General features: G+C 37.0%; 1 protein-coding gene across 1 annotated transcript in view; it reads right to left on the bottom strand.

Moving 5' to 3' along the window:
• Positions 1 to 17,958, bottom strand: part of ASXL3 (ASXL transcriptional regulator 3) — a 178,150-nt gene that overhangs the window by 55,814 nt on the left and 104,378 nt on the right. Inside the window, exon 8 of the mRNA XM_056138275.1 lies at positions 5,011 to 5,174. Within this exon, the coding sequence (XP_055994250.1) occupies positions 5,011 to 5,174 (164 nt within the window). The remainder of the gene's footprint in view (positions 1 to 5,010; positions 5,175 to 17,958) is intronic.

Here is a 17,958-nt window from a genome sequence, read left to right as displayed (position 1 = left end):
TGCTATAACCCCTTCATATACATAATTTTTAACCCGTGATCCCTGTGGAATATCCTGGAGGCACCCAGGTGTCATATGCTTTTTTTGTTTTGTAATTGTTTGGGGGTGGGGGGAACCACATGCAATGCTGTTCAAAGCTAAATCCCGGCTCTGTGCTCAGGGATCACTCCTGGGGGGTGGGGTACAGAGGACCATATGGAGTATGAGAGATCAAACATGGGTCAGCTGTATGCAAGGAAAACATCCTACTCACTGTATTATTGATTTCACACACACCCCCCACCCCCGCCCCAGGGTTATATGGATCCTGGCTGACCCATAGAGACAAAGAAAAGACATCCTGCTTGTTACCCAATGACACTGTGATGTTCATTTGACATCACTGTCCACATATAATACCCAAATTCATGACTGGGCACAGAGTTGCCATTCTGTACCTAGTATCTCAACACACTGATACTAGTTAGTACTGATGGCTCACATTTGAATGTGGTTTAATAACACAAATTCATGCCAATGTCAACATGTGAATCTTTTCCACAGACCTCATCTACATTCTCTTACAAATATATATATTCCTCTAGGATAACAATGCTTTTTCATAGTCCCCTCATAGTCTAATGTTTTCACTGTAATTAAGAAGGGTGTACCAGCCTATCATCTCTAACATTATAAAGTTATATAATCAGTTCTGTGGGCATGTCATACAACAGAGGTATCAACTAACATGTCAAAAACCAAACAATGCCTACTCCACTAGTGGGCACTGTCGCTATGTATTCCTCCTCTCACCCTCATATGCTCAAAGTATTTCTAAAAACCAAATTTCTGAAATGTCTCTGACCTCTATCACAGTGCACTACTAAGCCTCGGCATACAGTGAATACTATAAACTTCAAGATAAGGTCGCGCTGCTTTAAAATAATCAGCACATCACTGTTTAAGCTATATTCATGTGATATAAACTTGAACACTGGTCTAAATTTTAGATTTATCATTGAAATACTAAGAAATATATTTACCATGAATGTGAACCAAAGGGCAAGTATTTAGTTTTTGGTTCAGGCAGCTACCACTATCACAAAGGCATTTCAGTTAAGAGTAAGTTCAACAAGAAAGAATATCTCAAAATTATTGTGATGAATTATTAACTATCTCTTGATAATTACTAAAACTGAGAACAATGAGAAGTCACCTATAATCTTTATTGCCTAACTACCGGAGTAAAATAATCCAATAATGTTTAGTCTAAATTTTATTGTATTGTTTGTAATCTGTGTGAAAGAGATTACAAGCAAAGTTAAAACTGTTACAATGTTATATATCAGAAACTTAAAAAATGTAATCTAAGATGAATAGATGTCAAAAAGAAAAGATAGGTTGCTTAATGACCCTTGCACTAGTAAGAAAACTGGGATGCCCAGTGTTCCATCACTGTTTACAGGTGGAATAATGGAATAATCACCAGCTTTTATTTACAAACTTGAAGTCATGTAGGACTGCCTCAGATAAGGAACCAGGCAGAAATCTGGAAAATAAAATGAAGGAAACGCTGTATTTGGAATTTCAAATTTTGTAAAACTATGTGAAGATAAGCCACAGCATTAGCTACTTCACATAATCATAGTTCCATTCACTAACTCATCTATATCTAAGTGATGAAAGTCACATTTCCATGCAGATTCTAAATATTCTGCCTAGAAAACAGCGATGCCCAGCATATCTGGTTGTTTATATGCTGGACTGACACAGCAGTAATTTTGGTGGCCCAACACATCAGGTAGCCTGGCCCTTTCTGCCAGGAGAACAGATCTCAAACAGGGTACTTGGTATCATATATTAAGAAGCCAGAGTCTCAAGTGGTTATTACACATGCTTTGCATGTAGGATGCCTGAATTGGATCCTATAGCAACACATGTACTCCTAGAGAACCACCAGGTAAGATGTGTACCATACACATGCATGTGTGCATGTGCTCACACATACACACACACACACACACACACACACACTGATAGATCAATCTTTCTGTTCTCCAAAGTCACTTCAAGTAAGAGCTGCAATTATCTTTAAAACCATTTACAACCCTATCTCATAACAATCTCTTCTCAATTTCTCCCATCTGTCTGGAAAATATCTGGAACTCAAGTCCTTTCTCTTTCTTCATTTCCAAGGCCCAAGCTCAAGGTGTGTCTTATCTCTAACCTCCAAGAATTCAATCGTCTCCCTTCATTTTCACCTTTTCTGCATGTTGGACCAACATTCACAGGGCTACAGAATCATAAGGAAAAAAAACAAGGAAGGTCTGAATTCTATTTATCCTTTGGATCCTCTTCTAACATCCAAGCACTAACAGGTTTGTTTATATTACATTATGCGTGACATTTCTCATTTGGAAAATTTATGGTTTCAGGATAAGTTCAAAGAAATTTGACAGTAACCAAGTCTTCAAAGTTGTAGGTCACAATTCCCTTCAGCAAAATATCCAAACACTTTCCCCCTGTAGTATAGTAAAATTACATTGGACTAAATTGTCTGGAACACACAAGTAGCAATTCTTTATATAAATGGCATGCTCTACTTTCCCTTACAAAACACCTGTTAGTCCTTAGATTCAACTTTTAAATATACCTTCCATCATAAAAACTTTAGTGTACTTTCAGACAAAATCTACTTATCCTCTATTACTTTTAATAACTTCTCTTGTAATTCTATTTTGAATTTATATTATTCTGCCTCCCCTTATACAAATGTAGTGTGGGGATAGTCAACAATTGGATTTCTTTACTAGTAATGAGCATGATTATTTGTATTTCAGCATGAGTCTATTAGTTTTATTCCATTATTTCTTCAAAGCATTTACTCTTGTGTCCTCTGTATTTAACAAGTATTGCACACAACAAAGAAAATATGTCTTGAATAATTTCTCAGTATATTAAACATTAAACATATTAGTAGGGAGGCATTATGCTTCATTTACATTTCTCACAGTAACTAAAAACTTGAGGAACAGAAACTCTTACAGGTTGAATAAAATATTAAGTGCAGACTGGCCTTTTGGGTTATAAAAATATTTATCTTCACCAAAAATAATTCATCATTTTTTTATTCCAAAAACATTCAAGAACTCTGCATATGCTATATCTTCCTCTGGAAGTGGACAGGAAAAAAATGCATGCAAGCTAAGCCACCACACTCATGTTGAAATTGGTGAATATTTTGAACACTAAAAGTTTTTCATAATTCCTAAACTACTCTTAGTCACAAGCTTGAGATCTGAGTCTCACCAGCAGCATCCCTGGTACCTTATTTCTCCCTATAACCAGTTTCAAATGATAGTTTTAAAGTGTAAATTTGCTTTTACTCACTAGCAAAATAATTAATCCACTAAGAAAATAATGGTAATGGTGATTAATACATTGTCTTCTTTAATTTACAAATTATTCTCCAAATTTAAGTCTTAATATTGCCCCTTACCCCCAACCTTTAAGTAATAACTAAAATTGCTTCCTAACTATTCTTTCTACTTTCATGCTTCCCATCCATAACATTCCTTTTGAGTACTGCCAGAATGACTTTCTTTAAAAGCATGGATCTTATTACATGACAGTTCTGCTCATAAGTCCACAATGATTTTGCACTACAAAACAAGAACATTATTCAGAATCTTTACCTCACCCTCATACTTGGAAACCTGCCAAAATCAACTTTCAGTTTTTCTTTGTAGATTTATTTGCATTGTTCTTCCTACAATCCAGATTCTCACAATATTAACTTTTGATTTTGTACCATTAAACTTTGTGCTTGGAAATTTCTACCTGACTTATTCAAATTCTACCCCTATACTTCAAAGCCAAATTCAATGATCTCAAATTTGTTCCTGATTTTCCCTTTATCTAAAAATTCAATACATTTTGCATATTCCCCCACTCCATCTTGCTTGCTGTACTTCATATTTTGATTATTCACTAATATAACTTATGTATCTTAGTAAAAATGTACCCAAAGTTAAAATATTTTTCTAATTTATCTGAACAATAATCTTCCCAAAATGCATAAAAATGTTAGCTCAAGACAGCTCATTATTTTTTAATTTGTATGGAAGAAAATTACTAAGATACCATAAAAAAGAATCTAATAAAAATATGAGGAAACTTAATCAAAGTAATGTGAATATATGAAATCAACTTTCCCTACTTCAATTTATAGATATAGCTATAATTTTGGAATGCATACACTCTGTCCAACCAGAAACTACATACAATTGTCAGCATTTATAAACATTTGAATCATGAGAAAATGTTTTCAAGCTATCACTTAATAATTTTGGGAAAAATTAATAAAAGTATATGTGGTAAAATGTTTTCCTTTTCTAAGGAAATCTCCCTGGAAGATGATTGATATAAGCTATTAAGGCTGTATGTTTGTAAATTCTTATTTCAGAGGAATTTTAAAAACACCAAAATACACTTAAAGCATTTCCAGTTATACTAAAGAAAGATAAAAGGTTATTATTTATAGGCAATCATATTCATTATGGTAGACTCTCAGAAGGCAACTGCAAACATAAATTTTCAATGCTTTTTAGAAAGAGTTGAGAATAAAAACATTTACATAATTTCATAGAAACCCTGGCTTTTTTTTTTGTTGCACTTCAATATTCCCTCTGGGCAAAGGAGTAGCTACTTCAAAGCTTTATTTGATAATGGAATGTTTGATTTCTTTGTTTTTCCTTCCCAGTGTGGGTAGGTTGGTTGTTCTCACTCCATGGTATTGTGCTGAATTTTAAATTCTGAATTGGCTTGCTAAGGACTTTATAAAATGGTTTTGTCAGATTAAATAAGTATATCAATGCTATAAATAGGTTTATAAATTTTATCAATATACTAATGATTATAAAACAGTTCATTCATGTATTAGTTATCTTCAAGGACAGTTCTGTCACTTCATAAAAACATAACGGGTAACAAATTGATTTATTTGATATATCATCTAAAGCTTCTACTTACCTGTCTATCTACTTCTGGGAGTAAAAGCAGGAGGTATTGTTGAAAATGCTGAGGTAAAGAAGCAAAGGTATGCTTATTTATTAATGCCCTTAAATTAGTGTTGACAAGAATAGATCCTGGGGTTTCTATGTCAATGTCCTCAGCTTTGGTCCATTTCAAGTGTCCTGTGATAAAAACAAAGAAGGAATTTACTAGACTGGGGAAAACACATGTGTCCATACCTGTATATGAATGAGTATGTATATATACATATATGTATATGTATATAGACATACATATGTATATGTCTATATATATCCAATGATATGTTTCATTCCATTTCTATTAAAATGCATTTCAGAAAGAACTTTTGTAACTTTGTGTTCTGTCATGATCTGATTACCTTTAGCTCTTATAAAGCATATTTCACTCAGTACCACATATATACATATATGTGTACAGATATATGCATACATATGTATACACACAAGCATGCACATCATATATATGACTTACTCATGACTCTGCACTCAGGGATCACTGCTACAGACTGGGGGGATCACATGGGATTCTGTGCTCTTCAGCAACACAGCTCTATATTTTGTTTGTCTGTTTGAGGCCACTCTTAGAGACACTCAGGGGTTACTACTGACTCTGCACTCAGGAATTACTCCTGGATGTGCTCACTCCCAGCTATATATTTTTGTTTGGGGGCCCACATCCAGTGGTGCTCACAGGTTACTCCTGTCTCTGCCATGCACACAACCCTCCACTGCCCCCCCGGTCCCAAGATTATATATATATATTTTTTTTTAAACTAAAAGTACGACCAGGAACAACTAAAGAAACTTATCTTCCAATCAATCATAATGTTCAGAAATTTATTTTCCAATCAATCGTAATGGTCAAAAACTTGGAAATAGAAATGGTGACAATATAATCTTTGTATATTCTCTAAAAACTAGGGTTAATGTATCAATGAAAAGATGGTCAGCTTTCTTTTTCATATTTTTAAATTTAGGGGCTATATTTGGCTGTGCTCAGGGCTTATTCCTGGTTTTGTGCTCAGGGATCACTCCTGGCAAGGCTTGGGGGAATCACATGGGTGTGGGGGATAGAATTCAGGTCAGCCATGTGCAAGGAAATGCCTTAGCTGCCTCCCTATCCTCCAGCCGCATGTCAGCTTACTTTAATAGAGATAAACATAGTGTGGGTATCTGTGTCAAGGCACTAAGTGCTGGATTATTTCATAAGATTCCTATTTGGGGTATTTTAAGGGCAATAATTTAAAAACCATCCTTTATAAAAATGTTAGCTGCAAGGTCTGAAATGCCAGTATGCTTTGAAAAATAATTCCACAACTCAAGGCACTGTGACCTCCAACAGAAGGTTTATGTAGAGCTTACAACTCAAAATTGTGACACATGAGAAAATAATACACCATAAGGCAGAGTTAGCTGATACATCAAACAGAAGAATTACCACTCTGTTACTTGAGTTAAGGCGAACCACTTGAATATAATTCAATAAAGCTTATTTTAAATCAAAGGTCAGAAAATTATGGCCCATGAATTATATTCAATTCAATGACTGTTTTGGTAAATAAAGTTTTACTGGAACATAGGCATACCCAATTGTTTATATATTGGCTAGGTATGCCTATGCACTGAAATAGAGTTAAATAGTTGTGACAGAAATCACATGGCACACAAAGCCTACAGTGTTCACTCTCTTGCCTTAATTTTAAAAAAATCAACTATAAAAAATAAAGACAAAAGAAAAAAATCTCTGATACCGGAAAAAAAGCCAAAACACTCCCAGGGCTCTTATTTTAAACACCAGAGCTTTAAAACAGAATCAAACAGAACATTTAAAAACAAAAAATTGGGTTTTGGGACCTAAGAGATAGTACAGGGGTTAAGGTGCTTGTCTTGCACTTTTGATCCACATATGACCCACATTTGATCCCAAATACCAAATACAGTGCCCTGAGCACCATCCTGAGCACAGAGTTAAGGTAGCCTCTGTGGACCACCAGGTTTGGCTCTGTAATGAAAATATTTCGATTTGGGTCCAGAGCTCTAGTAAGATGGATAAGGCATTTGCCTTGCATGCAGCTGACCCAAGTACAATCACTGTCATCACTTACAGTCGGTCACCAAGCCCACTAGGAGTAATCCCTGTGCAGCACTAGGTGTGATCCAAAACAAATTAAAAAAAATAGATAAAAAAATTTTAAAAATAGGCTAATAAAGGATTCTGAATACAAAACAGAACTGATAAAATATCCAGAGTATAGAGGAATGAGTCAAAATGCATAAAGAAGAAATACAAGGAATAAAGGAATATAACAGCAGTTGGAATTGTATATCTATAGAATTCAAAATGAAAAAGCACAGTGGATAGAAAAGCCAATATTTGAAGACATCTGAAAGATGTCTCTGAACTGAAAGAATGACTCCCCAGGTAAAGAAATAGACCAAATCTCAAGAAAAAATAAACACCCAGCTATTTGATACACTTCACTTAAATGGACTTAAATGGAGATAGATAGATAGATAGATTGATATAGCACTGTAGCACTGTCCTCCCATTGTTCATTGATTTGCTTGAGCGGGCACCAGTAACCCAGTAACATCTTCATTGTGAGACTTGTTGTTATTGTTTTTGGCATATTGAATATGCCATGGGGAGTGCCACGGAGAGCACCACGGTGAGCTCTGCTGTGTGGGTGGGATACTCTCGGTAGCTTGCCGGGCTCTCCCAGAGGGGAAGAGGAATCAAACCTGAGTCAACTGTGTTCAAATAAAGTAGTGACTTTATAGTACACTCTTATCAATCACAAGTCACATCTTGCATGCAGTTTTCTTTCCACTTGCTTTAGCTCTCATCAGTTATTTTTATTATTTCTCTATTAAAGTTTTATATAGTATTGCTTTAGTTTCTTAACTTACTGACTGCTTCTGTAACCCATTAATTCCTTCTTTAATGAAAGTTTTTAATTTCTGTTTTTGTTAGTTTATCCTCTAGTGGTTATTTTTTGAACCGGCAGAGCCTGGCAAGCTCGGCAGAGCCTGGCAAGTTCGGCAGAGCCTGGCAAGCTCCCCGTGACGTATTCGATATGCCAGACACAGTAACAACAAAGTCTCCAATGGAGACGTTACTGGGCCCGCTCGAGCAAATCAATGATCAACGGGAGGTCCTTTTCTTTACTAACTTTACTTTGTTTGAACAAGAAAAATACAGATTATTTATTTTCTTTGTTAAAACTCTAATGGCAGTCATGGAAAAATAAGAATTATAACTTCTAAATAAATTAATGGTATAGAAAATCAATCAAATAGAAGGAATAAAAGAAGTGTGTGGGGATGGGAATGCAATACAATCAAAATAAATACAAACAGATTTTCATATTAGATTTAAAAATAAAACAATTTAAGGGGCCAGAGACAGTACAGTGGGTAAGATGCTTGCCTTGCACATAGCTGGCAGGGGTTCAATTGTTGGCATTGCTGCTAACATCACACAATTCGAGTGAAAAATTAAAAGTCTTCCTACTAAGATCCAGACACAAGAATGTCCACTTTTCACAAATAGTAGTCAATATAATATTCCTGACCATAGCAAAGACTTGTGACAAGTCTTTGCTATAATAATCAGGCAAGAAATATAGAAAGGGCATCAAAATAAAAAAAATATTTAAGTAATAAAATTATCTTTATTTTCAGATGACATTATACTGTACAATCCTAAAGACTGTACAAAAAAAAAACTAAACAATAAACTGATACAGTAAAGTAGCAGATTACAAAATAAACACACAGAAATCCATGGCATTCCTATCTGTAATAGAAGAGAGTAATTATTTAAAAAAACCTATCATTCACAATTAAACCTCAAAAATTTAAATACCTGGGAATAAATTTAACAAAAGAGGTGAAATATTTATATAATGAAAATTATATATCATCGCTGGAAGAAATTAGATGTACTGAATGGAAATGGATACTCCACTCATGGATTGGAAGTATTAATCTTGTCAAAATGACAGTTCTACCAAAACACCATATAGATTTAATGTTGTCCACATAAAAATACCCATGACATTTTTAAAAGACATAGACCAGGGACTAGAAAGAAAATACAGAAAATAAGGCATTTGTCTTACAAGCAGCTGACATTATTCCCCCCATCTGGTTCCCCCAGACCCATTAAGAGTAATCCCTACCTTCATAGAAAGGAGTGAGCCAAGTGTAGCTCCTCCCACAAAAGAAAGAAAGAAAGAAAGAAAGAGAACAGAAAAAAATTCTAAAGAGAGACCAAACACTGTTGATGGAGTAATAAATCCCCTTACATAGTCAAAACAATCCTAGGAAAAAAGATGGGAGCCTTTACTCTTTCCAACCTTAAGTTATATTATAAAACTAAAAGAATCAAAACAGTGTGGTACTGGAATAAAGAGATAGACTCCCATGCCTAGACCAATGGAATAGAATTGAGAACTCACATAAAGATCCTCAGGTTAATTTTGACAAAGGAGCTAAGAATAGGAACTAGATTAAGGAAAACCTCCAACAAATAGTACTAGGAAAATTAATCAATCACATGTAAAACTATGACTCTCGGCAAGCTACCGAGAGTATTCGATATGCCAGACACAGTAACAACAGAGTCTCCAATGGAGACGTTACTGGGCCCGCTCGAGCAAATCGACGATCAACGGGAGGGCCTTTACCTTTACTCTCAGTATACACAAAAGTAAATTAAAAATAGATTAAACACCTCAATATCAAACCTGAATCCATAATTTATACTAAAGAAAACATGGGCAGAAGTATCTTCAGTGATTATTATCGCTTGCTAAATGAACAGAAGCAAAGATTAAAAAGCGGTGTTACATTCGTTGGTGGTGGAGAATGGGCACTGGTGGAGGGATGGTTACTCAATCATTGTATAATTGAAACCCAAGCACAAAAGTTTGTAAGTCTACAACTGTACCTCATGGTGTTTCACTAATTAAAAAAAAAAGTGGGGGAACCCAGGTGTGCAGGACCTGAGGCTTAGATCTCCAAGCCTGCTCAGATTGAGACTGGGCCTCCTCCACCCAGATCTCCCATCTTCCAGTATGTAGGCGTTACACCCACCAACTGCCCCAGGCGCCGTGTATTCCCATCAATGGCCAAAACCCAGAGACTATAAAAACCAGCTCCCGGAAGCACACGGCAGGATTCGCGGCCACACAGCATCTTATTATCTAGTTCTTACTTTGGAGAACCTGGCAGGCTACCGAGAGCATCCTGCCCACATGGCAGAGTCTGGCAAACTCCCCGTAGTGTATTCAATATGCCAGAAACCAGTAACAATATTGGGTCTCACTCTCCTGACCCCGAAAGAGCCTTTAATATGGCACTTTCTAAAATCTCAGGGCTAGGACAAAGGAGACATTACTGATGCCTGCTCAAGGAAATCGATGAACAACAGGATGACAGTGACAGTGATATATCAAATTGAGAAACTTCTGCACTGAAAAGAAATGATGAAAAAAATTAAAGACAACTCGAGACATTGGTGAAGAAAATGGGCAAAATTGTGGTGGGCTTGATGTTGGAATAAGCATGTCATATTGTATTGTAGATACAATACAGATTCTCCAAATTCCAGTAGGCAGGGTCACACCCACCAAATGGTTTCCTGGCGCCGTGTAATCCCATCAGTGGCCAAGACTCAGAGACTATAAAAACCCGCTCCCCAAACCGCGACATCTTATTATGACATCTTATTATCTCATTCCTACTTTGGACAAACTGGCAGGTTACTGAATGTAGCCTGCCCACACGGCAGAGTCTGGCAAACTCCCCGTGGCATACCCAATATGCCAAATACCAGTAACAATGATGGGTCTCATTCTCCTAAAGAGCCTTGAATATAATCTCAGGGCTAGGATGAAGGAGACGTTCCTGGGGCCTGCTCGAGGCAATCGACGAATAACAGGATGATTTGTGATTTGTGATTGTGATTGTATTGTAAAAGTGTAAGTCATGGTGAACTAAAATTTAGAAAACACTGAAACAAATATGACAGCTCCTAACATTTGCTGAGTCAAGGTGATAGGTAAAAATGTCTGCTTCATGAGAATCTGCATGTCCCCCTCACATTACAATTATTACATAGTTAAAAATAGAACTATGGATGGCAGAGAATTAGGAAGCAACTTCTTTCTCAGATATGGAAGCAAAGCAAAACCTAAACATAGAAAATAAAGAAAAAATTTCACAGATTTTATTTAGAGTCTAAATATTCCCACTATGATGGGGTTGAGGTCAACTCTGACAGATGAAGTGTTGGAGAAATGAATAAAAATGGAAAACTTTTAAACTGGGAGCAATGTGAGAAGTAGAACCTATGTTACTGGTAACTATTTAGTAAGGTTCAAAGTCTTTTAAGAATATCACAGGAAACTGACTATTCAGAGAGGTGCATAGTCCTTTGGCAAAATAAAAAGAAAGTCTGCCTCAAGATGTACTCTTCGGTGAAAATGTATTTTGTAATTTTGGAACAGAGCAAAGGACTCACTGCAAAATTTGTTGCTACAGAGAAAGTTTAACTCCGTTTTAATTCTCCATATACGCTTACTCTTAATTGGCTTAAGAACAACCCAATTATATCTGATTGTCTTATCTCATTAAAGTTGACACCTCATTTCCCTACAGGATCTAAAGAGAAAAAAAAAGATGCAGTCATCTTAGTTGAATTCCCTGGCAGTAGACAGTAGATAAATAAAGTAGCTGAGTTAAGAGGAGGGAAGAGAAATAGCAATTGCCAGACTGCCAAATGAGAGGTGATAGAAGACAGCAGTGTGCTGACCTCATAAGAAAAGTCCTGGGCAATGAATCTGATCAGGGTCAATATCATTTTAACCAAAGGAAGTCTGAAAAACATTTACTAATCAGTGGGTAGTCTGCTGGCTTAAAGTTTAATTTTTCCCCAGATGGGGACACACACACACAGAATTTATGTATAAACTCCATACACACAGATATACAGAAAAATATCCACACAAAGGGAAGAAGGACATATTCGAGGCAAATGGGCTTTTTGTTAAAAGAGGAACTGCTCCACATACTACAGATAGAGGAGTCTTCATCTTTATCAGGTTGTGTCATCATAAATGATTTCCTTAACTCCCTGGAACTCAATGTCTATAGCCATAATAGGGAAGCTACTCTATTATTTGTGTGTATGTGTCTTTGTCTCTGTGTGTGTGTACACATTCATGTGTATGGACTTAACGACAGTAATTACATCAAAATATCTAAAGCATTAAATATATTCCATAAATATTAGCTTCCTTTCCCAATTCTTCTTTAAATTGGCTTCCTAATTTCTGCAAGCAGGTTTGGGGGCTGAAGAGATGAAATAAATGTTAAAGGGGTGCCTTGCATGTGGCCAACCCTGGTTGGATCTCTGGCACTGCATATGCTTCCCCAAGCACCAGACCATCAGGTGCAGTTTTGGTGGCTCCCTAAGCATTGCCAGAGGAATCAAAATAAACACCAAAACAAAGAAGAAATTATCTCCCCAAAAGTTATATTTTTATCTTAACAAATTAGAGGAAAGAAATCAGAGAATATTTGTCTTTCAAAGAGTTAAGTTTAAGTTAAATGTGAGATCCTGTCTTTAAAAAAGCCTACTGATGACCACAAAATTCCTTAAATATTCAAAGGATGGAGGCTGAAGAAACTACGGAGACTATGGTCACAATATAAATGTCAGCAACAACATAATTCAAAAGTTTGAAGGCAGGAGAGACTGAAATGTGTCTCTCATGCTATATAGTCATTGTTAAGAGTTGAAATGAGAAGCTAAAAAACAGCAGGTTGAATATCAGATTTTCAAAATATTTTTAACATCTTTGCAGAGAACTTTTAGATATGAATATTTTTGTGGGAATGTTCAGCAACTTTGTTTTTTTATTTTTTTAATACTGAAGGCTTAAATTAATACTTTTAATTAAAGTGGAATATTACCATTTTTCTAATATGCTCTCTGGCTATAGATACATAATAAGAAATGTTTATAAACCCATGGGTAAAATTATTTTAGATCAGAAGATTTAGTGTTACTACTCAAATTTTATTTTTCTTTTCTGAATTCATTTTAAAAGTATATAACATTTTATAACAGCATCAAATTTGCAATTCACTACAAAAGATTAAACCAAATAAAATCCATTGGAACAAATCCCAGAAGAGGGGTTCAGCGAGAAAATTAAAAACTCTTCGGAGATATCCATTAGAGAAGCTGAGATTAGTTTAGTTGGCGCTTTTTTAAACTTCTGTCTAGCGACTGAGTAGAAAGGAGTCTAATTAAAAATTGGTTTAGGTCAATGACTCTTAATTCAAAGAACGTACATTATGTTTAGGGGGAAATATGAGAAATCAAAACAAGTGCTAAGAGAACCTCAATAAACAATTTGTTAAATATTCACAATCCATCTTCTGCTCTGAAGACAGTGAGAAAACAATATTCTGTCTCAGAAAAACTCCATGGGGTAGGTCATAATGAGTTTCGACCTTTGATAAGACATGAAGGGAGGCTATCGACACAACTAATGAGCAGAAGACCAGGATGTCAAACTCCATTTTCAGCAGGCATCTATATCATTTTCCCCTATGTGGTTTCTACTGTCTGGTATTTGGTGGGCTAATATTTATGGGGATACTAACTTTTAAGACAAGGCAATAAAGGAGAGCTTGAATAATACATCTTAACATTTGTACTTACGTATCAGAATAGTGTTTTCTACAACACATTTCTTAGAAACGGGCGCAAGACCAAAGATATTTTTTCACTCTAATATCACGTAAGACTTTCTCTTTATATATATATATATTATATATGTATTTTCTCAAATATACTCATTTGCTGTGAAACCATATTTACTTAATTTAACTAAGGAAATATCCTAAAAAGTTTTTGCCAAAGAAACAAAAAAAACAAAATTAAAGCCAACAGACAAAGGTACATTGAGTAATGTGTTCCAATGCAGAGTGATATATTTTCCATAAGGATGTACATATTAACATATAAAAATATAAAATATGAATATATATGTATATATATGAGAGAGAGCAGGGACGGAGGGAGAGAGAGACACAGAAAGAGAAAGAAGGAGAGCATACTCCTAACCCTCTGTCGGGAAGGCAGCTTATGAAGGTATCTGGAGGAGGTAGGGGCTTCATGATGTTATTACTTGCCGTTCACAGGGCACAGTATGTTTTAGTGACCTGAGCTTTTTCTAACTGATGAGGCACTCTTACCTGAGAAATGCTGCCAGAAACACCTCTGACTCATTACATGGTTATGTGGAACTAATTTTTGGTTTATGTGCATTGAGAAACCATTTACTGTTACCCAATTTTTTATGACCCTCCACAACCTCCCCCTTACACACACACACACACACACACACACACACACACACACACTCTGTTATGCAATCCCATATGGGAACACAAACCACAGTTTAAAAAGCTAGGCCCTAGGGTACACATTTGAGATTCCAAGACTCAGATGTAACTTATACTTTGAATTGAGTGGATATCCTGCAATTTGACAATTTTTAAAATAATTGCTAAAGGAGCAAAAGAAAGTGCTTAGGGCACGATCAGAAGTATTTTCTATCCTGTTAGGGAAATCTCACACTGAGGATGAAAATTTAGACCTACACCCTAAAGTCTGATTTTAACAGGATTTAGTTTCAGAATTCCATTTACGACCGACAGAGCACTTGTTTTCATTCAGAATAGTTTCTATAGGTCAAAACATATTTAGTTACCTTTCTCTAAGAAGGGTTAAAATTACATTTCTGAAACTGTGAATTAGATGTCTGTCTTTTGTGGGAAACAGGACAATGTACCTGCTCACCTTGTCAGGATGGCTAGGGAGTGTTGGGTGGCATTGAATGACAAAGAATGATCTTTCCAAGAGTCCAGACAGGGTCATTTTTAATATTGGGTAAATAAGGAGCTTTGCTACTCTGCTGAATTCTCTAAGCTGCCTTATTCATCCAAATACACATACTAGCCCATTCAGTAACTTATAATAGTTTATTTCAAACTTATACAACACCGATAAATACAAGTGATATTAGTAAGGGCTACAAATATGGAAAGGAAGGTGACTGTTACCAAGAAAGTAATGACCTTTAGGCAAAGAGAAGAGAATAAAATGTACATACAGAAGTCTCGGAGTACTAGCTACTATCCTGATGCTATAATGCTTCACAGCACACAGAATCTTTTACCCAGATTCCTAAGGTCACTGAACATCAAAAAGATTACTTTCTAAAAGGAGAATTGGGTTACAGCCTGGAGATGGTTACATTTAAGGCTCTTTCATGTTACATTCCCTGCCCCCCACCCATGTTCATTTTATAGTTCTGGGCATATACTGGAGGCTTAATAAGTATAACTGACTTCATTTGCAAAAATGAAACATTCAACCCAGCCAGTTCCCAGGGTAACCAATCAGTCATAGCTCCTTCCCAGTAATCACTTCATTTTATTTTTGACAGAATTTTACCTTAATTGACACATTTTCGATCTCAAATTCTTCCTCCATGGATTTGATTTTGCAGGATCAGCAAGGGAACCTTAACTTTACTAGCTATTCTTTTGAATACTGATCATATCTACCCCTTAACATCTATGGCATACTCATCACTTCAGTGTGCTACCTGCTTCTCAGTGATGCCTACAGGGCTACGGCGTAAGATCAATCCTTTGACATTGGGAACTTAACTAAGATTAATGGTTGAAGCTTTGGAATAACTATATATTCACTATTATCATAAATGATAATTTCCTTAACTGCTAGAACTCAGCTTCTTTAGTTGTGGAATAAAAATTATGTGTCTCTGTGTGTGTGTGTGTATGTGTGTGTGTGTGTGTGTGTGTGTGGACTAAATGAGGTCAGTTACATCAAAATACCCATACCACAGCATTAAATATATTCAGTGAATACTAGTTCTTTCTCAACCCTTCATTAAAATGACTGCAAGATTTCTGCTATTTTTACACTCTACAAGAAAACAGGTTTTAAGACTGAAATGACAGTACATGAGTAAAGGCCTCGTCACGCATGTGGCTAAAGACTGGTTCAAACCCTGGCACTGCATGTGATTCTCTGAGCACTGTTAGGAGTAAGTCTTAAACAGAGGCTATTGTGGCCACAAAGCCAAAATTAAAATAAAATGAAACTGATTTTATCAGTCCTGATGTATCCATCACATCCTCCAGAACGGCAATGGAGAAGATTATCCATGACTTCTACTCAAATCTCTTCGATAGCCATGTCCACTTGCCGACTTACCAAATTCCACAGGATGGGTATGTCGATCCCAACGTTCTCCCTTCCGAAATCTGACACGCCATTTCGTTGGTAAAGAAACAAACAGCACCCGGCCCAGACAAGATAAGACCTGAACACCTGAAGAACCTGCCGTCAGTACTCATCAATACACTGGCTCGGCTCTTCACTCGCTACCTGTCTGAATGCAAGGTTCCGTCCCAATGGAAAACCAGCAGGACCGTACTACTGTTCAAGAAGGGAGACATCCATGACATTGGCGACTATTGCCCGATCTGCCTATTGTCTGTCATCTACAAGTTGTTCACTCGAGTCATCCTGAATAGGATTGGCAGAACACTAGATGAAGGACAACCATGCGAGCAAGCAGGGTTCTGCAAAGGATTCAGCACCATCGACCATATCCACACGATAACCAAGCTCATTGAGGTTTCTCGGGAGTTCAAGATGCCGCTCTGCTTAACGTTCATTGATTTAAAGAAGGCCTTTGATTCTGTTGAGACGGAAGCGGTCATTGAAGCCCTAGCCAATCAGGGCATTCAAGCCCAATACATCAGGATCCTCCGTGAGCTGTATTGCAGATTCACTACCAGGATCTCACCATTCTACAAAGAAGTGATCGTTGATGTCAAGAGAGGGGTGCGTCAGGGTGATACCATTTCACCGAAACTCTTCAGTGCCACCCTCGAGAACATCATGCGACGACTGGAATGGGAAGGAATGGGAGTGAAGATAGATGGTTGGCAACTACACCACCTCCGCTTTGCTGATGACATTGTTTTAATAACACCAAACATCAACCAAGCGGCACAAATGCTGGCCGACTTTGACCGTGAGTGTGGAAAGGTAGGACTACAGCTGAATCTTACGAAGACAATGTTTATGAGAAACAGCCTTGTTCCTGACGCCCCATTCGCTCTCAATGGAACGACCATCTCCGAATGCAACAGCTATGTGTACCTAGGTCGAGAGGTAAACATGACAATTGACCTGGCACCCGAGCTGCGCAGGAGGAAGAGAGCAGCTTGGAACGCCTTCAAGAACGTCGAAGAAATAGCTAAGTGGATGAAGAACCTCCGGCTCTGGGCACATCTCTTTGATTCCACTGTTCTTCCTGCATTAACATATGCCTCAGAGACCTGGGCCCTACGCAAACAAGATGAGAACGCCATTCAGGTCTCCCAAGGAAGAATAGAAAGAGCTATGCTTGGAATATCACGTTTCACTCAAATGAGAGAACGAATCCGGAGTTCTGACATCCGTCGATGATCAAGGATCAGGGACGCTGTCTCATTTGCCAAGGTGTCGAAAATCAGATGGGCTGGTCACGTAATGAGATTTAAAGACGACCGTTGGACTAGAGCTGTTACTGATTGGATTCCATGGGATGTCAAGAGACCGCGTGGCCGCCCACCTACCGGATGGTCAGACTTCTTCGTCAAGATCATGAACGATCGGTTTGAGGCCCTTCATGTTCCCGGAGCAAACAGATGCCATTGGGCTACACTAGCACGTGACAGGGACAAATGGAGATGTTACTGGCGTCCGCTCGAACAACTCGACAACTAACGGGAAGTTAAGTGATTAAGTGATTAAGTG

Source organism: Sorex fumeus, unplaced genomic scaffold (genome assembly GCF_029834395.1).
Source record: "Sorex fumeus unplaced genomic scaffold, SorFum_2.1 ptg000128l, whole genome shotgun sequence".
Taxonomy (NCBI): Eukaryota; Metazoa; Chordata; class Mammalia; order Eulipotyphla; family Soricidae; genus Sorex; species Sorex fumeus.
The sequence above is the reverse complement of the archived record's forward strand: the minus strand, read 5'-3'. Positions and strand labels throughout refer to the sequence as shown.